We start from the raw sequence: 27,688 nt of genomic DNA, 5'->3' as shown, positions 1-27,688 counted from the left end.
GGGATCTGCCCTCATCAAATAGTATTAGATAATAAGGTAGTGCCCAGCTTACAGATACCCACGGTGACCACACTTGAACAGGAGAGCGAGGGAGACCTGAGACAAAACATGAGACAAAACAGCCATGAGTCTCAGTCCTGGCTCTGATGCTGGGCTGTGACTTAAAAAGTTACTTGGTTTTAGTCAAACTTTTTTATTCAGCCATAAAATTAGTCACAGCAATTAGACTACTTTCCTATCCAACATAAGGATCAAACGAGATTTCATGTATTAAACTATCATGCAAATCTACTTCACAAATATCATTAATTGGTTGCGGGACCAGAGGGAAATTTTGTAGAAATGATGAAGGCATGGCTCTGAGTTTATTAACTGTAGTATCAATATTTGTCTTAATTTGCGAGTGTCACAAATGATTCCACTATTTTTAGTTGACTCACAGTTTACATTTACTCGAGCATCATAGGCAGTATTTTATGAACTCAGGACAAGATAATCAATGTTTGCCTTGCATTTATTGGTGCCAAGTATAACATTTAGATTTCATCTCAAGTTATAGGAAAACTAGGACAGGGATAGCATTTTTAAAAAAAATAGCCAATTTGTTTTTCTCTCACATAGAGCATGGGTAAGCTCTATGGTGATCAGGAATGAATGAATTGCGTCTGACTTATATTCTGAATCCAGGACTACTCCAGTTCCAGCCATCATGTAGACATCCTATCTGACAACACCGTGGAAAATGGAAAGAGATTGATGGGTTGTGCATTCTCCAGTACTCCCCTGTTTATCTTCCATATCAGAACTCTAATCCTATGACCTTAACCTAAATAAAGGATGGAAAATTCAGTTTTCATTTCAGGGACCCATTTGCTTTTAAGATTCTATCATGAGAACAAAGAGAGAGCAAATACTGGGGGAAAGCAGTCCTCTCTCCAACAGAGATTAGAGAACACTTCTCAATCACCAGTAGGTAGTAACACATCTATTCAGACCAGAACCCTCTTTGAAGTCACTGATGGCTGCAGAATTGATTTCCTGGATATTACCCATGTGCCAGATACACCATCGGACATAAAAAGGAAAGAAGCATCCTTTCTCCTTAGAAGCCGTAATCAGTGAAACAATAATAAAAACAAGAATTTCCAAAATGGGATGACATAAAAGAAAATAGTCTGATCTTTGTGAGAAGGGAAAGCAAAATTGGGGGATTGTTAGATACAGTTGGGATTTGCTGTAGTTAGGCATGGAACATTGCCCAAGGAACCTGGGGAAATGTATCTTTCTCTGAAAGTAAAGTGTTTCATTCATGAACAAGGGGTTGTAATTGAGAGCCAAATGTGGATCATAATTTAATTTCTCATAGAAGTATACACTCAGTGCACTGAGATTGAATGGGGGTAAGATAGAGAAGGGGGCACACATTTTTTATGTAGCATTAGCTTGCTTTGAATGGCTTCACTTATTTACATAATCTTGGCTTCTTTGGGATAGGTAGACACTGTAGCAAGGTTCTCTTTCCTGGGGGATCCAGGAATTGAAACCCTGTGGCCAAGGTAGGAGGATAGTTCCTCTTTCTTCTGTCTCCCCTGCTCTAGAGCCGGCTCTGACCACGCCCCTCTTCTGAAGGCAGAAACATATGGAAAAGAATAGAATCAGGCAAGGTTGGAGGTGGGGGTGAGAGGAACAGTTTTCACCCACTTGAAATGAAGAGAATGAAATTACAGCTCTCCAGAGAAGACCGGGAACACATTTCCCCTCTCTCTCCACCCCTCTCCACCCTCTTCCCTTCAACCAGGGCTCAGAGAGCTTTCTTCTCTCTGCGCTACTTTTATGCTTGAGAGTAAAAATGGAGGGAGTTTCTCAACTCATCCCCACAGCTTTAAACAGTATAATTTAAAGCTGCGATATAAAAATAAAAGGCTATACTTAAAAATATTTTCTAAAATCTATTTTTGACCAAATGTTCTTTTGTGTTTGGCCTCTCTTTTTCTTATTGACACTTCTTCCTGCTCTGGCTTCAAATCCATTTAGAAAGTGATCAGAGGAGATGGCTTAATGCATAGCCACGTCATTCCAGGGCCAAAGGGGCTTAATAAGAGAGCTTTGTTTCAAGTTACAAATGTGGCCCAGCTGTGACCATCCCTTAAGAAACGAGAGGCTACTGGATGGAAACCTATTCACTTCTTATGTTTTGAAAAATATCATAAAATGACGCTGGGCTCGTTTCTTGTTTTCCATCAACGATTTACTAATCCCCTTAGGCTCTGGATCAAGAAGTGTGTTGTAGTGATAAAATTTTGGTATTTCTTCTAGAAAAAAATGGGTAATGTGAACAACCTATTTGGTGTAACCTACCTCCAATAATATAAACTCAAAATTACAAGTGTGTTCATTCTCCTGACATCTCCTATCTGAGCTGAACACACAAGCATTATAATTGCTGATAGGTGTCTTTATACTTACATACATTTTATGCATTTATATTCTGAGGTAAATTGCTTATAACCTATTTAACCTAAGATTTTTCTGGGATTGGGTATGCAAGAAATACCTTTATCCTGAATCTCTCAACAACAAAAACTTCTTAAGACATACTAAAAATACCTAGGGTTTTCTGGCATGAACTATTCCTTCCCAGTCTTTGCGAAAATGTCTATAGCACTTACTTTCCAAAGCAATGCTGCCATATGGGCATAGTGGTACTTGCCTTTATTCCCAACACTGATCATAGCCATTTTCCCCATGTGCTGGGAAAGTAAGAACCCAGCCTAGTAGGGCAACAAACTCAGAGACATAATTATTTATTAAAAGAGAACAAACAGCTTGAGATACCACTTAAGTATCACATCAGATCAAGAGATTTTCTGCAGCTGAGTTCAGCATTTCCCTAGCAGTGGGCTAAAATGTGTATTTGTTTTTGATGATTGTGTGGAGGGCATCAGAGAGCTGGCTTTTATCTTTGGAGGTCCTTTTGAAGTCAACAAGAGAGTAAAATATAGTTGTGCACTGGGATGGCTCACTGAAAGGGGGAAAAGGCAGCCCAGGCACGGTGGCATAGGCCTTTAATTCCCTCACCCCAAAGGCAGAAGCAGGCAGATCTCTGTCAGTTTGAGACCAGCCTGGTCTACATTGTAAATTCCAGGACAGCCTAGGTTGCATAGTGAGGCCCTGCCTCAAAAACAAAAATGAATAAATAAACAAGGAAGGAAACTGGCAAACAGGAGAACACATTGACATTTCTCTACCTGTGCAGAGAGGACTAAAACCTGCGTTTTTATGCTATCAGTTATTTATCCAATGGTAAGGAGCTAGAACAAAGGTTCACTGAGCTTCACAAAGCTTCCTTGGACTTCCATCCCCCCTCTTCTCCCCCATCTTTCTCCCTCTCCCCCCTCTGTTTCTCTCCCCTTTCCCCCTCTCTCTGTTTTTCCTATTTCTCTGACACTTTCTCTCTCAACCCCTTCTCTCCTCCTCCTCTCTCCAATCCTTTGCAAATGAATTTCCAATCTCTTCAGCTGAGTTCAAACCTCTGATTTCTCACCCTCAGCTTTCACATCTGACTTTAGTCCTACTTGAAGAACAAAAGTACAAGCTGTCACAAATTGAGGTTATCTCACTGTTCATCCACAAAGGATGCTAATCCATCTGCATCCACACCCAGCCCTTTTATCTGTCCCAAACTCTCCTTCTGTGCACTGGATTCTATTTCTATGCTGCTAGATTATCACAGAACTTGTTGCTACTGCTCCTCTTTCCTGATTTAGAAGCTTCTCTCTAATTCTTCACTTAATACTTAAACACACTCAATATTGTTTTACTCTAGAAATCCCATGCCCAACTACCCTCCCATTAATTATGAAAATCTGACTAAGTGCTTAATGTATGCCAGAAATATTCTATGGCCATTGTTCCATGAATATGTCAAGAGCAGGATTCAAGGGATTCCACCAAGACATTACTGATTTAGAAGCTTCCACATTGGCTCTGCAGCTAGAGACTGAACCACGGTTGGGGGGTGTTGGGGAACAAGAGGGAGGTTCTTGGCACAGATCTTTCTGTTTCATTGGTTTTCCTGGGGAGACTGAGAGATAGCCTCAGTTAGGGTTGTGAAAATGGAGAGACATGGATTTGATGGATTAAGTACTGGAATAGGAACTGATAATTGATTAAATGTGGACATATTACAAGGATGCCATCTTGTTGGTGACAATAAGGACCTTCCATTGCTACCAATTACAGGAGGAGGAACTGAATCAAGAGGGAGGGCAAGGAGTTCCTTTTCAGACAGGATGGGCTTGAAGTATCTGAGTTTGGGGAGCTCAGATGTAGGTGAGTAGGAATGCAGACAATAGTCACAAACAGAAGGAACCAATCTTAGAGTTCAATAGTTTCTTTGGACAGTTTCTCTCCACTAATCCCCACGCTCAAGATTCCAGACTGCATGTGCAGTTGGTTGGCTGGCTAGCAACAGGAATTTCCTCCCACGTGTTTTGAGACTGCCAAAGCAGAGTCAGCGGAAAGCCTGCTTCCGTTCCTGCATACCGCCAAGGACAAGATTACTATAATTTGGCTTCTTTTCCATAGTTTTCATTGTTCTGAAATTCCTCTGAATATCACTCATTCACTTAAACTTTGATAGCAGGTTCTGTAAGCAAGTCTGTCCATTCAAATGGCATTCTAAATGAAAGTGTGAAGTCAAAACAAAATGCCTCATTTCTATTACTTTCTAGAGTACCTTTAAGAATTGAGGCTCTGCCAGAGTCTGACAAACACAGAAGCGGATGCTCACAGCCAACCACTTGACTGAGCATGGGGTCCCCAATGAAGGAGTTAGAGAAAGGACTGAAGGAGCTGAAGGGATTTGCAACCCCATAGGAAGAACAACAGTATCGACCAACCAGACCCCCAGAACTCCCAGGGATAAACCAACAAAGAAAGAATACACATGGAGAAACCCATGGCTCCAGCTGCAGATATAGCAGAGGATGGCCTTGTCGGACATCAGTGGGAAGAGAGGCCCTTGGTCCTGGAAAGGCTTGATGCCCCAGTGTAAGGGAATGCTGGGGTGGGGAGACAGGAGTGAGTGGGTGGTTGGGGGAGCACCCTCATAGAAGCAGAAGGAGGGAGAATAGGATAGGGGGTTTCTAGAGGGGAAACCAGGAAAGGGGATAACATTTGAACTGTAAATAAATAAAATATCCAATAAAAAAAAGAATTGAATCTAGTCAAGGTATATAAGAGAACTGAGAATATGCACGATGCCTTTTATTAATATTATTGAGATTCTGTCAACCACTTAAGAGCTTGTGGTGATAATTAGAGTTGCTATCTGGAGTCCATGTTTTCATTCCCATTGTACAGATAAATGGAGGAGACTGTGAGACAATGGATACCTAGTGGAAGATCAGACACTTGGTAGCTTCTGTTGCCCGGAACCAGTTTGTGACTGAACTGCTGATTCTGAACCCTGGATAGCCACTAGGATCACCTGGGGAGCCTTAGAAGTTCTGTTGCTCAGGTTGAATGCCATTCAGATGACAGCAGCCTAAAGACTGGGCAATGACACTCAGGCATTCATATATTTAAAGGTCCCCAGGGATAACAGTGTTCTGCCAAGGTTAGAAAATGTTAGTTCGATACTAAAACGGGAGGATATTTCTTCATTTCTCCCCAAAACAAACAAACAAACAGAAAACCAAACCAGAGTTCCATTCTGTATTCCAGCAGGACCCTTGAGAAAAACATCCTAAACATTATAAATGTCTTCTTGACGGACCAATATTCTTCTCCTTTTCATCTAAGAAACACGTTCAAAGCCTGGATATTCCAGCAACGGCACCATCACCTTGTTTGCTATTTGCACTACAGTTGAAAGCATTTGTTTGTTGTGGGTGTGCTGGGGCACACATGTGAGGGTTAGACAGCAATCTATGAAGTGAGGTCTCTTCTTCTACCTTGTGGGTTACAGGAATCGAACTCAGGTTCTTACTCTCATTAGGAAGAGACTTTACCCTGCACCATCTCATTGGCCAGAAAGCAACATTTTTTTGGGGGGGGGTGGTAAATGTATATAATATATTTTGATCATGCATTTGCCCTCCACTGACTGTTCCCAGGTCCCACCTACCCAACTCGATGTCCTTTCTTTCTCTCACTTAAAAAAACAAACAAACAAACAAGATGAGTGCATGTGCATGCATACACAGAGAGAGAGAGAGAGAGAGAGAGAGAGAGAGAGACAGACAGAGACAGAGACACAGAGAGACAGAGAAGGGAGGGGGAGAGAGAGAGACAGAGACAGAGACAGAGACAGAGACACAGAGAGACAGAGAAGGGAGGGGGGAGAGAGAGGGGGGGGCAGAAGACCAATAAGACAAAAAGAACACAAACAAAGTCTACAAAAATACCACTGGTTTTACTTTGGATTGGCTTATTACCCCTGGGCGTGGAATCTGCCTTATGTGCAGGTAATATACCCAGAGAGACGCCATCGGAGAAAACTAACTTTCCTTCACAAGCAGGTATTGATTGCAAATAGCTTCTTTGTCAGAGGTGGGATCTCAGGTTCACTTCCTCTCTCAGTACCTGGACCCTTTCTGGCTTGAACCCATGGAGGCCTGAGTGTGCTGCCATAGTCACAGTGAATTCATCCCTGTGTCTGTCTTAGTGTGTGTGAGAGAGACTGCTTCCTCCGAGAAGTAGGTATTTCAGCCTCCTCTTATGATAGATCCCTGCGCTCTGAAAGGAAGGATTTAATGAAGACATTCCAGTTAGCACTGAGTGCTCCAAATTCTCTTCGCTCTCTGCGTATTGTCCCGATGTGGATCTCTGTGTTAATTCCCATCCGCTGCAAGATGGCAGCTGAGTGAGGCACTGATTTACGAGTACACCAGAATATCACTAGGAGTCACTTTATTGCTAGAGTCCTTTAGCAGAGCTATAGTATTTGGTTCAGGAAGCAACTCCCCCCACCCCGTTTATTTTTGAGACTCTAACCAAATTTCTTTTCTTCTCCAAACTTTCCCATAGACCCCTCCCTGCTCTCCTTAGAATCCTTGATCTCTTTGCTTTTAATTGTTATTACATGCACAGCATATATGTATCTGATTGTAACTTGTGGGTGTGTTTTCAGGGCTGACCACTTGGCACTGGATAACCGGCTGGTGTGACATTCCCCTGGGGAGGCGAACCTGTCCCGCTCCCACCTTTGTTCCGTTGCCTATCTATCACTCCGTGTAGACTTTCCTTCTTCCTTGTGTACGGTTGAGGGCTCATGGCTTTTTGGCATCTAGTCTGGCGTGTCTGTTGCTATCATTCTTGTTCTGCTCATGAGAAAACGACTTTTATTTGCATCATTAATGTCCCTGGTTGCAAGTGATCACGCATAATGTTTACAAGCTCCAAGGGAGTTACCTGAGCAAGCGTATGAACCCACTGACAAATGATTTCCTCTACAGACACAGAATTCAGGGTACATCAATCCCTAGACGTGTCTTAGGGCTTATAAGACATTTTGAAGATTTTAAATCTCTAGTTAACTTTTGGTGTGGTCTTATTTAGAAAGTAACCTCCATTTCATCTTAAATAAAACTGATATTTTTTCCAAATCTAGAAACAATGGGATATAACGTGGCACCTGATGTGTTTGGTACACAAATGTCTGGACACCCCAAAGACATATTTCAAAAAATGAGATTTTTTTTCTGTTTTGTGTGATAATCTTTCCAAGGTCTTCAAATTATTAGCATGTTTTTTTTCCTTGAGAAACTTATTTTTGACATTTATGGAACAAGTTTTTATCTCTGTTCACACCTATGTGGAATTTTTTTTTAAGTAGCATTGCCTTTTTTAAATATGAAATCACAAGAACTAGCAAGGAAGGTATTCAAGATGCTTATAATTAACATTCATTCTTCACTTCATTCACCCATTTTTTTGTGTTATTATTAACTATATTTGCAATTTTGTACACTTAGAGCTTATCTTCTGGCAGAGATCTTGATTACACAGAAAATAATGTCCTCCAAATTTCACAAAAAAACTTGGTGGGAAAGATTATAAAGGTTCCTCCTTATACCTCTGGGCTATTGTTCACTTTTTGTTTTGCTTTTAGACAAATTCCACAAGGTAGCCTAGATGAACTCAAGAACCTACTGCCTTTGCCCTCAACAACTTCTGCTTAATGGTGATCCCAGAATTTACAAGAAAGAAATAGAACTCATAAAATCTCTTCTGTTAATGTTCCCCATTACTGCAAAGAGGAAATACAAGGCACAGCCTAATCAAGGAGAGACTAGTCAAGGAGCGATATTGTCAAATACCTATAAATAATATTATGGTCATTATGTTCATGTTACAGCAATTATAGAATAAGAGAAACTGGATAACATGACACTATCATGCCTTTTCTATTTGGAGTCTTCATTCAATAATAGTTTACATCTAATTTTCCAAAATGGTAGGCCTTTTGTTCATACCCTCTTTAATGAATTGTGTCATTACGATTAGGTGCTCTATCCCAGTGACCTCAGTGGACAATGTTAGTGGCATCTACAGAAACAAAAAAGACACCTAGAAATGGTACATGTGTCTGTTTTAGTTACGATGACTTGAAGATAGTCACTTCTACATGGATATAGTTGTAGTCACTCTATATAAAACCATTTTGGAGTAACTTCCAAAGCAATGATGTGGCTGTGTCCACATTAGCCTAGCCAAGATCTTTGGTGTAGAGGGCAATGCATGGTAGGAAAGGGATGATGTCACTCTTCACTTCTAAGCTTTAGTTATTTCATTTCACAGAGCCCCACTGCCCCCTGTGTAAGGCATTTCCATCTCATTGCTGCTAGAAAAGCCAGTGTTTAAAATGGAATAGGGGTCTGAGAGGTTTCCACTCATCCTTTAATAAGAAGTCAAATATCTTCAAACCTGTTTGTTTTACCAGTGAAATCTCAGTCCCTATGGTTGGCTAAGCTCCTGATGTGAAGTAACCATTAGCATTTATTGAATATATATATTCTTCTAAAACATGTAAATCCACTACCTGCAAACTCATTGTGAGGATTAGTAATGGTGTCTCCTCAAGTCTATAAGTGACTGCCTGTGCTACAAGATTATAATGTCCGTCTCCCACCTGTGTGAATCTCAAGATAGACATCATTTTGTTTTTGTAAAAACAACAACAACAACAACAACAAGAAAATAGTAGGTTTATCAATGACACCAGATTAATATCTAAATAACTTGATTCATGTGGTAAACTCCATGAAACCAGATACATTCCTAAACAGTTTGATCCATATGTTTAAATGTTATATAATAAATACAATATGTCCTGTAGGTGCAGTCTATAGACGCTGCCACTTTTTAGAGTTTCAAATATTGTATTGAAACACTTTATCTCTATATTCTGTTTTTTCTTTCATATTTAGCAAAATTAAACTTCTCTACAAGGAGAGTCTTCATGGAACTTTTACATTTTTGTGTCTCTATTTTAAAGGCTCATTTTTATTTTTAAAATATTTATAAGCTACATGTATAGCATTGCTTAATTTTTTATAAACAAGTTTTTGAGTGTTTGGAATGGGGAGAGTATGATAGTCTGCATTTGTATTAGATTCTTGAAAACCTTGCCAAATAAAAAGCAATAAAAATTACATTTCCTGCTAAAAAACTGACCCCTGGAACTGTATAATATTTTTTCAAGATAAAACTAAAATTAAATAATTATAGTTTGAAAAACATTGGTAAAATAAACTTCTCTAATAAATTAATAAATAAAAAGCTATCTGGCCCTGTGCTTCTGGTACTCAAAAGATAAAAACTAGTTAAGTGAGGTCTGCTTTCAATAAATGAATAAATGAATAAAATATAAGAGAAAGCATAAGTAAGCAGTAGTAGAAATGAAATGGTTTAAGTTGTAAGAAAATATTGTAATAAAATCATACCTTAATACATTGAAATACAAACACAGTTATCAAAACTAACTCAAGAGCAGATGAATCACCTGTCTCCTTTAATTAGACAATTTATAGTATTTTAGAATTTTCAGGACACAGAAGCATTTGACGACCATATTTTTAAAACTTGTCGTTTTAAGTAGAATGTGAAAGTTGAATGTTTTTTTAAAACTTCATTTAGAAGCTTTGGAAATCAGAATTTCTGTAGAGGAAGAGTTCAAGGAGACTTCTAGACATCAAGAACAGATAAGACCAAGTCGTAAGGAACTCGACGTGTAGCTTAAACTTTCAGAAAAATTGACCACAATTGGAAACAAAGAGGAAAAGTAATAAAGGGGCACTTTGGTTGGCTAAAGAGAGGTATTTCAACACAATTATTTCTAGGCTAAAATGTTATACTGCTGTACTAGCTGGAGAGCGTAACGTTGAGCAATGTATAATTACGCAGAATTACCACTTCTGTTGATAAAAATCAGAGTAGTAGCTATTCTTAGAAGAACGATAATGACTGGCTAACAGGTAATTTTATACATTCTGATGTGTTTGTAGTTATGGAGGTGAATTCATTTACAATCTGTCAGCTTGATGTCAATAAGTATACATTTGTAAAATGTACTAAGCTTTACCACATTTCGTGATATAATAATTAAAAATTCACCTTTTCCCTCCGAAAGAATAGTTGCTATGTATCGCGTTTTCTACAGGTGTGATGCTGGGGTGTTTGTTTACTGTTTGTTTTGAGACAGTGTGTGTGTGTGTGTGTGTGTGTGTGTGTGTGTGTGTGTGTGTGTGTAGTCCTTACTGCCCTGGGACTTGCTCTGCAGACCAGACTGGCCTCAAACTCAGAAATCAGTCTGCCTCTGCCTCCCAAGCACTGGGATTAAAAGTATCCACCACCATACCCTGCTTGTAGAATGTCGTTTCACTGTTATGGCCATTTTAAGGGGTAGACTTTTTTTTTTAAATCCTTAATTTTCAGCTAGGGAAAAGGCAGCCCAGAAATTTCAGTAAATGATACATGCAGTCTGTGAACTCAGGAGAGAAACTCTGCCTACTCGATTGCATTGTGTAAGGAAAATGGAAGGCCCTGTTTTGGTTAGGAAGATGCTTCAGACAGAGGTATTGGGAGTATGGAGATAGTAACACAGACTATCTGTACTTCATCAATAACAGAGGAAATGAGTCCACACCACGATGACAATAAAAACCAGAAGAGTGGAGATAGTGAGGACCCACTGATGTTAAGGATCCACAGGGACCTGCCCTTGCTGTACCCTGCCCTGGTCTGTGACTGACAACTGGTACCCCCAGTTGTTTAGTATAATAGGTGTTTCTTCTGGCAGCCTCTATTGTATTGGGACCAGTCGTTACTGGTTTCTGAAGCTGTGCTGCTTGTGAAGCTTCTTGGTGGCTTGCTACTTAGATGGACCTTCATCTCCCTTAATGGTTTCTCTGATAGGATCACTGTCACATCTGATATCTGATATTAGCATTTGCTTAATATAGCTCTTCCGATCTCTTCAGTCTGCATCTTCCTGTGCCAATGGATTTGGGGACTTTTTGCACAAAACCATTGCACAAATCGATTTTAAAAATCAAGTATGAACGGAATTTTTGTTTGTTTTAGACATTTGCCTGTGAGTTTAAAGCTATTGTGATTTCTGATATTTTCAGAAACATTTTCCTATTTATCATAATTTCTGCTTGTTTGCTCTCTTCTTAATTGAATTTATTGATGTCTCTTATTTTTACTTTTCCTTTGCTACCTTATAAATATGTTGTTTCTACTTTATAATGATTACCTTTATTCAGTTAGATTATTGTAAACCTTCGAATATATCTGTCATATGTAACTTGGTCTCTCTGATATACCAGAAGGGGAAAACAGAGGCTTAGCATGTTTTTACTCTCCTCTGTTTCCTTATAGCCCTCCTGTCTCTGGTGTTTTGACCCTCACTGGTTTTGGTTTGATTTTCTATGTGGCTACATTTTTAAGATGATATGAAATATATTAAATGAAATTTTATTTAGATTCAATATGTTTTATTGCTTTTATTTGCCACATCTCTCATTTCTTCCATTCTGTACACTTGAAATTCTTATTGGTGTTTTTATATAGTCTAGAAATTCTTTCAGAGAGAACCTTAAAGTAATAAACTTCAAAGTCCCTTTCAATTCTAAAAATATACTTCTGCCTGTCACTTGGATAATAGTTTGGCTGGGGTGTAGAATTCTAACCTCAAAGTTCTCTTTCATTAGAATAAGGATATTTTCTCCCCACTGCCTTCTTGGATCCTGGCTGGTTCACAAAAATTTTAATATCACTCTGATTCTTATTTCTCTGGAAGTAATCATTCTTTTAATTTTGACCATTTTTAAATTTTATTTTTATTCAATATGTTAACAAATTTCACAAGACACAAGAAGACTGTGTGTCTCTCTGGGCAGGTTTCCTGCCTGATCTACCCTGTGGCCAAGATTGGATTGAGTTCTGAAGAATTCTTCCACAATATTTCTTCTTTAGATGCTGTCTTAATCAGGGTTTCTGTTCCTTCACAACCCTCACGACCAAGAAGCAGGTTGGGGGCAAAGGGTTTATTCAGCTTACACTTCCACATTGCTGTTCATCACCAAAGGAAGTCAGGAGTGGAACTCAAGCAGGTCAAGAAGCAGGACTGATGCAGAGGCCATGGAGGGATGTTACTTACTGGCTTGCTTCCCCTGGCTTGCTCAGCTTGCTCTCTTATAGAACCCAAGACCACCAGCCCAGGGATGGCACCACCCACAATGGGCTGATCACTAATTGAGAAAATGCCTTACAGCTGGGTCTCATGGAGGCATTTCCTCAACTGAGGCTCCTTTCTCTGTGATAACTCCAGCTTGTGTCAAGTTGACACACAAAACCAGTCAGTACAGATGCTGTCTTTTATTTCATTTTCTTTATTCGTTTGTTGGAGAAGTCTTATGGAACAGATCTAGGTATCTTCTGTGACATTTACATAGTGTCATATTTTTCTCTTTTCTGTATTGACCTTGCTCTAAACACTGAGCTCAGAACTGTGGTATCTACCTCCACACTGCTCTCATCTACTTTCAATGTTTCTCTAGGACTGCTTTTAGCTTCTGGTTTGTGAGAAGTAGTTCATTTTCATCAGTTGCCTTCAGGAAAACAAATTTTTTTAAGGTTCCTAAGAATTGGAGCTAAAGGCTACACCACAAAACTTAGCAGCACAAACAGTGTTCAGTTTACTAAATTACATTTGTTTTCTTTTGCAATATAATAGCACACAGCAGCTGTGATAGTTCAACAGCCTGTGGCGAAGCAGGTTAAACAAATTTTGATGATGAACTTGAGGTGCCGGTTAGTGAGTCTTCAATTTGAAATTGTATCTATGAGAACACGAGTATCATGGGAGTCGAGAGTAGACTGAACGGCGCAAAGAAGGGGCCTTATGGCCTGAAGTCATTGTGCTGGGTCAGGTGGTTGAAATGACTGAAAAGACATCAAAATATATCCCTGAGATAACTGGAGTTTGATCTTTATCAGTGGGGAAAGCCCTGCTACTGAAGAGACTCAGAATACTTGACCCTTAGGAGTTGCTGCTGTAAAGTGTGGAGTGTAAGGGAAAAGCAATTAACGAGTCCTAAGCCTCACACGTCAGAGTAATGATGCCTGGGACACAGATAACACTCATGGGGAAAAAAAAACATGGCAGTCACTTGAAAATTACTATTCATGAAAGTTGTTGTGTAGAAGTTATACTATTAAGACTTGGCAAATAACAAAACAAAACAATAACACCAGTGTTCATTTTACACTATGCTTAAATCAGGAACAGACAACTTTCCTGAGGGGTGCTTTCCTGTCCAGTGATTACTGGCCCATTTGTATTGACTCTTAAGAGGAGCCAATAGTTTGTCTTTGTTCTTTATCAGAAAATTTATCAGCTACAGATTATCTTATCTCTATCTTATATGATCGGAACTACTTGGAACCCGTTATCAACTAGGCAACTCAAGACATCAGACCTCCTCCCTGGACTAGAAATATGAGTCAGATTGTCATCTTCTGTTTTGTGCTAGAATCCTGCATTTCCAGACTCTGGTTTTACCCTTCAGTGATTATGAGGGAGGAGACCAACTCCAATGCCTTCAAGCCTGCTAATCTCTAATTAGCAACCTAACGTCTTTGTTTGTCTATTTTCAATTTCTGGGAACAAGGCTGCCTGACGAAGAAAGAAATTGATTCTGCTGCTGGTTCTGGTTTATGAGGAGTTGTATTGCAACAAGATGTACACGAAGAAGTCATACCAACAGGGAAATAAGGAGCAGCCTCTATAAGATGAAGCTGCTGGTCATTTGCAGACCAGGCACAGCTAATGTTCCACACATTTAGGGTGATTAGATTGCGTGAAGGAAAAAAAATATCTATGAAATCATAGCCGTGTACTGCTGGCAACTCAAAATGAACTCTTCCAAATTACCTGATTAAGACACGCATAGCCAATGTGGTAGCATTGGACACAACTATTAAATGCTTTACAATGCACATTGCTTTTGTTCTAGGCTGCGAGCCAAACCTTATGTTGTATTTTGCTGTTATAACCTGGGTATCATACACATACTGAAAGCAAAGTTGTTTTGTTTTGCTTTTTTCGGTTTTTTTTTATATAAAACTGTCAAGCTTGTCAGTATAATCTTAGCATCAACACAGACATATCAAAAAGTAGAAACTCTTGGTTAAGGAAGAGAGATAAAGAATGTAGCCAAAACAATTATCCATGATGTCTGCAACTTAAACTAGAGAAAGGATCATTTCCATAATTTTATTAAAAAACAACAACTAAGGCAGTGATTTTAATTTTCCTTGAGTTTAAATTTATAGTGGGCATTCTCCTCATTAAAGACACTGAAAACTCATATGGAACCGGGGCATGTATTTCTGTGTTGCGCAGATTGTATGAAGTATAAAGGAGATAAGTTTCTGGGTCCTGTAGACAGTTTCTGTTTCATGTCCCTGTAATTTCTATGTGAAATAAAAGACAATCAGGACTTACCCACTTCAAGTAGAAAGTATTGCCATATCCTTATAATCATAGAACTCCGGGGCTGAGGCAGGAGGATGGCAAGTTCAAGGCTCTATGGACCACATAGTAAGATCCCCTTCTCATCTGAGAACAAAGGAGGGGTGAGGACCGGAGACAAAGAAGAGAGCAGACCAGTCCTCTGACTCTTAGGTCCAGGTTGAGTATGCACTTCCTCCTTCTGTCTCCACAGAGCATCTGCACGACCACCACCGCCTTCTTGCATTTTTTCTTCCTGGCTTCATTCTGTTGGGTCTTGACAGAGGCGTGGCAGTCGTACATGGCTGTGACAGGAAAAATCAGGACCCGGCTTATAAGAAAACGCTTCTTGTGCCTTGGATGGGGTAAGCATATTAATAGGTTTTGAGCAACAATGTCATTGAATAGTAAAACCTGACTGGTCCCAGATTATTTGTGTCTGAGTTGAGATAGGAAGTGGAAATATATGAGACGTCATTTTCTGAACATCCATGGGGTCGTTTGGAACTTTATAAGGGAATAATTAGAAAGTGTTTTAGTTAGCAAGCTAGCAGATAAAATACCTTGAGACCTGAGTTAGCTAAAGTTAGAAAGACAATATGTTTCCTGCTGGTATTTTCTGAAAATGCAAATGCTTTGAATTGTTCAGGCTCCCAGATCGTGATATGTGCTGGACATGTAGCAAAGCCCTAGGAAACCTCTAAGTGTTCTATTCCAAGAAATCTCCAAACTGTTAACGAATAAGGCTACTCACATCACAGGGAAGAAGGGAGCCATTAGTGAGGCAATTAAACTTCACATATAGTTAAGGGGGTCCTCAAAAGTAGAAACATACAATTACCACCAAACTGAGGATTAATTAATTCACTGCCCATCGGTATTGGGGAAAGTTTCCAATTGCTTCATGGTATCAATGCCTCAAAGGTCAGTGATTTCCTGGGGCCAGTGAAAATGGAAGAATAGTTATTTCTTTTAGATCCATTCAACCAAAACCTTCAATCAACAAATAGCATATAGGATGAGGAGGGAGAGGAGACAAAGAGTATCACAAGTATAATTTATATTATACATGTATAGTTCTCCGTATTAATTTAAAAACATGGCTCCTCCTCATGAAGATTATAAGAGGAAAGAGAGGCAATTGAACATGCAAACATGACCCTCTTAGAGATGATGAATAGTCAAATATGTTTATGTACGTGGTGAAATAAGTCTTAAGGTCAGAATCTGTGTAGATTTTCAGGTAATTGAGTTCTCTATCCCTACATTTTTGTTGTTATGAGTAAATTGAAAAGAAAATGTTAAGTGATAAAATCAAGTTTTGGTGTCTTGTTATAAGTTAAACTTGGTGTTGATCAAGATGTGACCACCTGAATGTTCCACTCCTACCACACTCCATCCCACCAGAGTATCCAGTTTCCTGCCTTTCTGGTTTTATAATTATAAATTTCCTTTATAACAGTGCACACCCATACGGGGGAAAAAGCTTAAAAGATGTACTAAATCTATGTTATTACTCCTCTTTAAAACCAAGTTAAATGGAGTGGTAACCTAGCAACAACAGGGCAGTTCACTAACTTAAAAAAAGAAATAAATCCACCTGTCCTGCAGTGATTTGATGTATTAGGGTAGGCTGGTACCCAGGGGATACCTCCCTCTTCTCAGAGGAGAAGGGGACTGGGGTGGGAAGGGGCTGTGTGAGGTGGGACTAGGAAGGCTTGCAAATGATTCAACGAATAAATAAATTTCACCTGTCTCTCATCATTTCTCACTTGATAAAAAGTTATATATGTCTTGTGAGGTGACCCCTCCAACAGTAGTTGCTGTGATCTGAGCACCTGGAGTTTGTCCAGGCTTGTCCTGGGCAAGTGTCCACGGTGGCTGTTTCTGCACATGAAGTGTCATCTTGCTTTTCTTGCAGGGCTACCAGCTTTAGTAGTGGCCACGTCCGTAGGCTTCACCCGGACGAAAGGATATGGCACGGACCACTAGTAAGTCCATCTACAATGTTACCCCTGTTGATAATTAAGGAAGCTACCAAACAGGTTTTACTTTGCTTAGCTGTTGATGCTATTCCCTGTGTCACTGAGTCATTAACAATTGACAGAAGCTTAAGGAATGATGCAAGGTGGCTTATATGCACAAAAGTTAAGAAAGTAACACAGCTCTCTTCAGAATCCTCGTGTCTGTTTCCAGTTCTTCCTAAGACCAGCATATTTTCCTTTAAAGATATACCGATATGCACAGTATATACCAAATTGTAAATACTCTTTGTTGGGATCAGTAGTATTTCCTGTTACCTTTTAGGGTTTTCAAATATCACCGATGCCTGTTATTGTTATCTGTTATTTCAGCTTCTGTTTCATGGTGATATCATACTGCAATTCCAATTGCCGTCCAATGGGTCAGGAGCCAGAGTCCATATTAGAAATTGCCTAGGCTATGTAAGAAATTAGAGAGGGGTATGATAGACCACCTTATGCCTAGGATGCTCGCAAAGTCTACGAGGCAATTTAATATTTCTAATTTAAAGCATTATACTTTCATCGTTTAATGAACCCATTTTCATAATGAAGATATGAGTTCAGAGTGCATGAATACTATTATCAAACTTAAAAACAGGGCATTCTGTAATTGTTTCCAGGTATAAGTTAGGAATTATTGATAATGAGGCCAATATGCTGCACTCAGCTAATAAAGAGTATCTAAAGGGACATCCCTTCACCTACCCATCCCATGGCACCCTCTTAGAGCAGGGAAAAGTTCCTGTCTTTGGAGTTTTTGATTTTATATGCAGTCAATACCACTGAAAAGAATGCCAAGCATTTTTTCCATCTTTATTAAATTGGGTATTTCTTATTTACTTTTCAAATGTTATTCCCAGTTTCCATGCCAACATCCCCCTAACCCTTCCCCCTCCCATTCTATATGGGTGTTCCCCTCCCAACCCTCCCCCCATTACTACCCTCCCCCCAAGAATCCCGTTCACTGGGGGGTCCAGCCTTATGCCAAGCATTTATTTCAGGACTGCTATTAACTATAGCATGGTTACTGTAAGTTATTACCTTTTCTAATAAGGTGACTAAGTTGGTGTATATCAAGTATTTGCAAAACACCTTGTTGGTATTACAGATATTTTGGTTCCCACCTTTAAGTTTGTAAAGGTCAAAAGCATACCGAGTCTGGCACTGATCTTTGAATAAATACAGACATATTTGTAACTATGTATACTAGTGTTTCTGTGTATATAAGTACTAGATTAAAACTTTAAGGTATAACTTAGAGAGGCACGTTTATGCTCTAAAACATTTGGTTTTCTATGAGTTTTGACAAATGCCTACATTATGCAACCACCCTGTCAATAATTGTAGAGCAGATTAGTGTTAGGAGGAGCATAGAAGAGTCCCTGTTCATATTGCAACTTTTGAAGGCAGTTCACTGTCTGCATGGACTGAAACAGTAAAATACCAGGAAATAGTTGCATGAGGTAATGTCATGGCTGCCCAGGAGCACTAAGATCCAGTCCCTCACACTTTTGTCATCACCTTCCGAAACCATTGGCATCGAGGCTCCAGTCTGCAGACACCTGAAGCTGCGCCCTCTGGCTTCTTTATTTCCTTTTGATTCAGAGGACGAACATTTTCACCCAAAAGAGTTCCCTAGCTCCATCGGTAGAATCCTGCATCTCTTGGCGAAGTTAGTCTATGAAACAAATGCAGCTGCACTCATTTTAATTCACAATCTTCTTCCAGTGACTGTTCTTGGTAGTCAGGGAAACAGTGGAATTAAAGGGGTGGGGTGACATAAACAGGAGCTATCCATTTCCTGCCTTGGTCTTTTTTAAACCAGTTTTTCCTAGTATCTCAATGGCTCTCAAGGAAAGCAGATAACTTCCACTTCCAAGACTCCCTAAACTCACTCTAAGAGTCTGTCAGGAGATAAAGCAGAGTGTGCTAGGTGATAACCTCTTTCCAATGAGAACAAGCATAGATATTGCAAAATAGAAATAATTTGTCTAAAATATTTTAACCCTCTAAAGGTAAAGACAAGTGGTTAAGTTTCTTTCCAGTGAGAGATATGTACTGTTTCTTACTCATGAAATGCTCTAACTCTAGGTGTTTCTACAGCTTCTAGGGTTTAAGCCTTTGAAATGTGCCAACAGTGCAAGGTTAAATCCTAGCCAATGTTGTTGGTATCACGATTCAGTGGCCTGATGCTTATCACTGATTTTTGTTAGTTTTATCTAATACTATTTTTAGCTGCTGGCTGTCTCTTGAAGGAGGACTGCTCTATGCCTTCGTTGGACCTGCAGCCGCTGTTGTCCTGGTAAACGCTGAATTCACTTACTTAATTGCCTAGCAAAATAGAGATCACAGAAGTTCACTTAGAGTGACAATTTTGACAAAGTGTTTGGTGGGCAGAAATTTTAAATTTCAATACTTATTACTTTATTACTTTAATTTTAATGTCAGTTGCTTCAATCCTATATTGCTCTAAAACATTCATATTTAAGTAGTAAAGATTATTAAACTCGGGAGAGTGAAATTCCTCTTACAGTGATCTTAGATATGTGATGGCACTCAAGTTAACTTCAATATACTCCTCCTCTATAAGATTTAAGATTCTAATTCTTTATTATCATCACACCTCTATATTAATTTTGAATATTGTATTTATATATGAATAGGGAGATTTAAGACTGACACTTCCAAAAGCCTTTACCTATCTACCATTTATCCATCTGTATACATACATACATATATACATACACACACATACATACATATATGAAACTGTCTCAACCTCAATGATACAATCATTTTAGAATAGTTATTTCACTGTTTCATAATCAGAACTGTGTATGCTAATATGTTCAATACCATCCCTTCCTCTGCCTAGCAAATCTCTAGACTTTTTGATGTTCCCTGTGGGTCAATATTATCCTAAGTTAATACATGTCTTCTCATACATATCACTCTGACTCATCGATAGGAAGAAATAAAGGAGGGAAGAAGTTTATAAATTAAATACAAAGATTTATATCACTGTTCAATCAGACTACCCATTAGATAATTAGCCTTCAGTTTTTTGAAGGATTCATTCAACAACTTGGAAGCTAGAAATGTCTCTCTTAATAACTCTAAGTCTTTCTTCCTTTAAAGATGTTCTTTCTTTTAAGCTGTAGCAGGGGACAGAAATTGACTGTGAATCGAAAGAAAGGAAAAGAGAGAAAGAAAGAAAGAAAGAAAGGAAGAAAGAAAGAAAGAAAGAAGGAAAGAAAGAAAGGAAGGAATTCTGATGATGATAGACAAATAGATGATAGTTGCATAGATGTGTAGATAGATACATAGAAGGAAGAAAGCAACAAAGAATGAAACAGAGAGATGATAGATAGGTGATAGATAAATAGATGATAGATAGATAGATAGATAGATAGATAGATAGATAGATAGATAGACAGATAGATAGATAATTGGATGGATGGATAGATGGATGGATGAAACAAAGGAAGAGAAATGATAGGTGGTTGATAGACAGACAGATAGATGAAATATAGAAAGACCACTGATGACATAAGTATTACATAAGAGCATAGGGAAACTGAAATGATTAGGAACCCTATTAGGTCTGTTGCACTGGACTTTTATTATATCAATTAAGTTATTTTCATAAGCTGCTAGGTTAATATACATATAACCCTGTAAAGTATGTCCATAATTAAAACACCAATACAATGGCTCTCTCTCTCTCGGTCATAAATTCTCCTATTCAAGTTGTGAATTAATAGAGCCCATAGGACTTGGTTCAAATGTCGTGAAGTACAATGTCATGCTCCTGACTGAGTGGTATCTTGCAGAGACACTAAGAGTGACATATCTTAAATCACTGCATAACAGACTCACTTTGGATCTGTCTCATATCAGCAAGTGGACAGATTTCAGCCTTCTCTTAGCAAGAGAGGGTCAGTGGCATGAGACTCTAGCTCACTAATAGCGGGTACAGGGCTAAAGAAGGTGAAAAGGCTCTAGGGTTTTCTTGATTTTCCACTTGGGATGGGTATTCGTCATCATCACCTTCTACCAATAAGTATTTCTTTGAGGCGCCTTAACAATTTCACTTGAAAAAGAACATCTCCTTACTGATTTCGCTTCAGCTGATATTATGCAAAAAGCCATGTAACCAAGAGTAAGGAAATCTTAGAATTGCTAAGAAGTGCTCAGGAGAGCATATTTAAGAACAGGTGTCAGTATCCAGGAATCTGGAGATGGAATAGGCTTTCCCTTCTTAGGAAAGGGAGCATCAGAAAGCAAACTCCTCCCCGCACTCCTACCCTCACTGCACCCCTCTGCACTCCTGATGCAGAGCGCAGCCACACAGCAGCTAGAGTGACTTAGACTCTGTCTTCCCTATTGGGGACAGTGACAAATCCTGGTACCTTCCCCTGCCTAGGCTCAGCCCAGCCCCTTGCTGGGAGACTTAAAGTACTTTGGCTTTTAAGCATAGATAAAACCCATTTAACCCATTGTTTTAGTCAAAGTTTCTTTAGAAAGAATAACACCAGATTGATGGAGTCTGGTACCATTTAAATGCTAGGCAATTGAAGGTTAATTTCACCGTGTTACACCACAAACCGTGGAAATTGAGTGTGTTTAATGGACTTTAAATGTTAGAGGCATGCACATTGCACCTTTTAGAAGTTGTTCACATCACTCTTGAGAATCGCGTACCTCTGTGGTGGTTTACAGCTTGCTTTTTGGAGAAAAGGGGGACCTGATCCCCTTTGGTATCATTTGAAAGGTTAACTTTGTTTCTATTTGACAGGTCAACATGGTGATTGGCATTTTGGTATTTAATAAACTTGTTTCCAGAGATGGGATCCTAGATAAAAAGCTCAAACACAGAGCCGGGTAAGCTGCCATGGGTGGATTTTGAAGGTTCTTTACGAGTGAATCCCACAGTCCAATCTGGCTTGTCACTCACTTGGAACTGTTCCCTGAATTTTACTCTTGATGTACTAGTGTGTCCGGTAGATCCTGTCATCTAAAGCTCCCCTGATAGAATAGATTACGTAATAGAAGTAATAAATCTAACGCATAAAATATGTTTGCCAAGGGTGATTTATTGAAAATAACAGTATTTGTTATATAAGGATATAGAGGTGTGCATATTGCTTGCCTGTTAAGATTGAACAGTAAGTCTAGACTCAAAATAGTCATCCTAAGGTGAGAGATGTCAAACCTGAAAACTTTTGCTCACAAAGAGAGGAGTAAGATTAAACAAAATGTCAGTTTGGGACAAGTCTGAATCAGGACAAGTAAAATCAAATAGAGTAAAATAGTGATTTTTTTTGAGGGGGTTCTCTTTCATTAATTGTATAGTGCAGGGAAACTTCACTTAATCACTTTAAAATAAACTTATATCAAATAATATTCTTAATCATATATTCACATTCCATTCACATTTAAAATATAATTTAATGTAAATATATAATTTTTAGTTTTGCACTTTAGCTATTTACACACTCTATAAAAACAGCCACCTTGCTTTACTGTTATCACTGTATCAACAAGCACTTCATAATACAGATTTGTAGAAATATTTAGGTTACAGCAATTCCCCCTCCTAAGTGTTTGTGGAAATTCGAGTGAGATATTAGTTCCCTTGATTTCCTCTTAGGTCTTTTCTTACTAAAAATTACAACTTTCTCCTATCTTGGAAAAAAAATGAACCTTTATTCCAAATCTATTCCCGTAATTGTCCTCTTTTCAAAACATTTTATGATATATTTTTTTAAAGGTCAGGGTATGTGATCCCTTACTGGTGAAAAATTAAAGATCTCCCTGTTTTTATCATTTATGGGATGATTATAAAGTGAGATAACTCAGGTAGTTCTTTTCCCTAGTAAAAGACTAAATATAATGGCTTTTCATTTAAAAACATCAATAGTGTTCACATAAAACCTTAGCAATACAATGATAAGTCAGAACATCAGTACTCGGTTTTTCCCTACACAGCCTCACTTGTTAAACTGCATGCTGTTTGCATTACAGATCAGTTTCTAAACCATCCTGAACTTACTGGCAACTCTGAGTTTTTATGCCCTTTGGTGTGAGCTTTCCAGGGACTTTGCCACGTGTGACTGGAATAGAGTAACCATTTTGTCTGTTGATCAGACTAAGTGCTGGGTAGAGAAAGCAGGCTCTGCCACTATACCAGCGGGAACATTTTCTAAAGGAGGTATTCGAACTCAAAACTCAACAGTGCCCCAGCTGCATGCACACGTGGATCTCCAAGCATACTACCTCCTCTTTCTGAAACCCAGGCTCCTCATCTGTTAAATAGGAAAATTGCTTTTGCCTCAATAAATATATGAAGTAATGGGCATAGTGGGTTCACAAGAGCATTAGCAAATGGCTCGCCCTGCTCAACAAACAGTGGATCTTATGATGAATGGAGGAACACGGGCAGTAAAGGTCTCTATGACGCCATCGTCCAAGACAGTGAGGTCAGAAAAAAAGATGAGATCATTAAAATGCTGAGGTGTCCTCAACCTCGTGGCCCTTGGTTCTCTTCACACTTCATTGTTTTGTGTATCAGGTCAAGGTTGAAATCACGTTGCTCTTTGTAAGTGATAAACAGAGACTTCGTGATGACATTGCCAGAGTATGAGTTTAAATTACTGAATCTACATCTTGGCAGCGACAATTATAATTGAGAACCGCTAACTCTAGAAGCATTCTCAGAAGTCCCAATGGATTTCACTGACAAACCCTAGTTGGTGTCTTTCCGTTCCAATGGGGGGGGCTTCTGCAAAGAAGCTCAAGTCTTTCTAATTGTAGAATTCTGATCACTGTCCCAAGCAGACGAGAGCTACGGGGGTAACAACCAAGTCTAAATGACACTTGTCAAATAGAAACTCTAAGATAAACTAAGTATATAGGGAGAGTTGAATATGTTCTCTAACCTGACGTGTGAGTAAAGGAAACTTTAAAAACTACTGTGGATGTGTGAAGTTAATTTTAGTCCTCAGAGAAGCAGTAAAGAGAGTAATGAAGATGTCAGTGAGAAGCTTAATCAATGCACTGAGAAAGCACAGGGCGTAGTTGATGCTGACTGGCTTAATAATTGATTCCACTAATTGTAAAGTTGACTATTTCAGGTTGGTTGAATATATACATATAAATCTATCTATCTATATATATAATATTCTCTGAAACTAGATGACATTATTTATAGTAGATTTTGGGGCCAAGATATGTATTCTTCTATTTTTTTCTATTTCTAAATTTATTGATTATTTTTTTATACTTTATAATCCCTTATTAGAGGTATCCAAGCATATCTTTTGTGCTCAATAAATATTTATAAGGAATGGATGAATAAATAAATGTTTAATGGATAATAAAAAACTTGCAAGCTGTATAACATTTAAATTATATTAAAAGTTTTCTAATACATAAAGTATGTTTACCAAGTATAATTTATTGAAAATAATGCTATATGTCATATAAAAAGCTAAGTGGAAATAACTAAAAATCAAAATAAATTATAATGTACATCTTAAGATCCAAAACATCTTAAAAGAAAATTTTAGAAATCTTAAGACAAAATTTATATTTTCTTTTCTTTTTTTACAGTAGGGTTTTCTTGTGTTTTGTATTGAATTCCTCTGTCATAGTTACTTGAAATCAAGGGACTTAGCACAGCCATTTAGATATTGAATGAACTTTCTTAAAGTAGAAGAGAGAATATTTTCTTTTCAGGGAATCTGTGCAAAATTAACAATAAAGGAGCCAAATAACTTTTCTTAACAATGACAGAAAGAATTAAGAAGGGAGCCGGAACAGTTGACTTCAAATCTTGTGTTAATAACAGGACAGATAGACAGCCTGATGTAGAAGTATTTAGTAGAGGGTATGGGCCCTTCAATTTCATGTTTCATCGTCAATTAGAATAATTTGATGGATCTATAATTTCCTTGATGACAAAGAATCCTTTTATTTTACATTGTAGGAACTCAATGGGAGTTTAGAGTATATGTTTTACACATTTCATTCATTTATGTACAGGTCACATAAACTCAGGGAAAAAGATAGATTTTTCTGGGTATTTCACTCCATGCCATTCCCGTCCATGGTATGCCATAGTTGCCCAACTGGCTTACTGTAAAGTATGTGTAGGCCTTGTGGATCCCTACACATCTCAGATAAAGACATACCACTATTTGGAACCTCGGATTAAATTTATCAGAATATCTCATTCTTCAGTCATGTTTTTGGGCTTAAGATACTTGTTATCCTGAGAACTTACCACAATCATGTTTTTGGGTACTTGTTATCCTATGTACTTGCCATAAATTTTTTTTAGTAATCTTTGGTTATTCAGTTTTGTCTCTGAGCCCAGAGAGAAGGTATCCTTGCACTGAGAAACAGCAACATCCCTTCTGTGGTAAACAAAATAATGAATGATGACTACATGCCTTTTTAATAAGAATGTGTTTAAGATTAGCAAGAAAGAGACTCGGTGTATGCTGACAGCAGCCCCACTCATTCCTGCTTATTGTTGGACGAACTGTGAGGCTTTAGAAAGGCCAGGTTTCTGGGTCCTCTTAATCAGAGTCTTCGGAGATGAGCAAAGATAAGTCTGTGTAGCCGTGAGAAAACTGGACCAGGCACTACTCTAAGAACAAGGCCTGGCAAGCTCATAGAACCATTCGCAGTGTGAACTACACATGCTATTACACGTCTATGTACATGTGTGGCTGTGACCCAAATCCTGTGAAAGGAGCAATTTACAACCTAACTGCAAAACCTTGATTTTCTCTTCTCGAGATCTGCTGATCAATCTATGATATATTTCAGGATTATTATCCCATCTGAGAACTATTCTAATGAATGTGCCCATTTAAAAGGAATCGAGAATTCCCTCCTCTACCACTTACGTAATAACCCTGCTCCCCTACAACATTAACCGAAAAATGTGCGGGGCAAACAGGTTCTAGACACCAACGCCATGTGGGAATGGAGTACAGAAGTATCCGACAGAAATTTATTTCGAGGTGTTTTGAAGTTTGATTCACATAATTTCATTACACGGTTTCTATTTTCATAAACATGTTTCAGGGAACAATTTTTCAAGGGAAAAAATCCATTGAAAGTTTTTCTATGTCACCTCATTTTGCTTCCATAAAACAATAGATAAGATCTACATTATTTGAATCTGAATTCACCTACAAAATGTCTTAGGGCAGCATAGACTGTTACATGTTGCACGGTTGAAGCCTCTCACTTTGAACTTAATTAGTATGATAAATACATTTTACTACTGCAAAATGCTAGTGATCTTTTATTATTAGATATTCTCTCATCAAGTTCCATCGCCCCTATATTCAGATCGCCTGAAAATTTTAACATATATTGATGCTATAAAAACTTCAAAATAAGAATCTGTAGAGATACATATTTTACACTTGAAATATATATACCTTACTTTCTTAGATTTCTTGTCATAAATGTTAATATTTCTGGAGGTCTTCCTGGCATCTGAAATTTCTTCAGATGACAATGAAAATCCTTTAAGCTAGGAGTCCTCATATGTTTAATGTACCATGGGTCTGAATAAAGGGTTGTGACTACATGTCTATGCAAGCACATACAGTGTTTAGCCCGATGTGTTAGTAAGTTGTAGTTTACAGACGCAGGGGTATCTGCAGTATTCCTGATGGGAACGCACTTTGCATGCTACCAAGGCTCACACAGTTAAAAGGTGAATGCTGCAATGGTGATCCGTAGTTTAATTGCATCTGTCAAATGACCTAGAGTGTTTATCCTCGATAAATATTACTTTTTCTGCATGAAATCGTATTTAAAAGCTAACTTGCAGCTGCAACTACCTTTGGTGACGACTCAATATTTGTGTTCTTTTTGTGGGTGTTCTGTTTGTTTGCAGTCAGATGAGTGAGCCTCATAGCGGTTTGACGCTCAAATGTGCCAAGTGTGGAGTAGTTTCTACAACAGCTTTGTCAGCCGCCACCGCCAGTAACGCCATGTTAGTCTCGATCACTTAATCTTCTTGTTATAAATCTTTACCGTGCATGTGAGAAAACGCTATGATGGAAAAAAAATCGCGTTTGCTAATATTTGAGTATTGTTTTTTTTTTAATGGAGAACTATCTTTATAATGATTGCGGGCTAGTCTGTAAATGATACGTAAAATTCTCAAGGGTTATCCGCTTTGCGGTTTCCAAGTTAACGGTCTTGGGGCCACACATGAGAATGCTTTGTGGGGAAGTAAGTGGGGGTAGGGGGGTCGGTTGTGGCCTGGAGCGCGGCACGCAACTACGTCATGTTGGTTGCTTTCTTTTCCTTTTCAACAGGGCCTCTCTTTGGAGCTCCTGTGTGGTGCTACCGCTTCTAGCTCTGACCTGGATGTCTGCAGTTCTGGCCATGACAGATAAACGCTCCATATTGTTTCAGATACTTTTTGCTGTGTTTGATTCACTGCAAGGCTTCGTGATAGTCATGGTGCACTGCATTCTTCGGAGAGAGGTGAGACAGATTTCTTTTGTAAAAAGAGATTCGGAAAAATCGGAAGGTGTATCTGAATTAACCAGCGTGATCTTCAATTGTTACCTTGGTCTTGTGACTAAGTCGACCTTCTCCA

General features: G+C 38.6%; 1 protein-coding gene across 10 annotated transcripts in view; it reads left to right on the top strand.

Annotated features, from left to right (window-relative positions):
- Adgrb3 (adhesion G protein-coupled receptor B3) overlaps nucleotides 1–27,688 on the top strand; it is a 727,877-nt gene that overhangs the window by 650,282 nt on the left and 49,907 nt on the right. For 8 of the 10 annotated variants that reach the window (NM_001106898.1, XM_063266875.1, XM_039083196.2 and 5 more), the window contains 6 exon segments: nucleotides 15,240–15,390; nucleotides 16,947–17,016; nucleotides 19,285–19,351; nucleotides 21,848–21,933; nucleotides 26,975–27,073; nucleotides 27,402–27,573. In NM_001106898.1, the coding sequence (NP_001100368.1) occupies nucleotides 15,240–15,390; nucleotides 16,947–17,016; nucleotides 19,285–19,351; nucleotides 21,848–21,933; nucleotides 26,975–27,073; nucleotides 27,402–27,573 (645 nt within the window). 10 annotated transcript variants of the gene reach the window in all.

This window comes from Rattus norvegicus, chromosome 9, assembly GCF_036323735.1.
Source record: "Rattus norvegicus strain BN/NHsdMcwi chromosome 9, GRCr8, whole genome shotgun sequence".
NCBI lineage: Eukaryota > Metazoa > Chordata > Mammalia > Rodentia > Muridae > Rattus > Rattus norvegicus.
The sequence above is the reverse complement of the archived record's forward strand: the minus strand, read 5'-3'. Positions and strand labels throughout refer to the sequence as shown.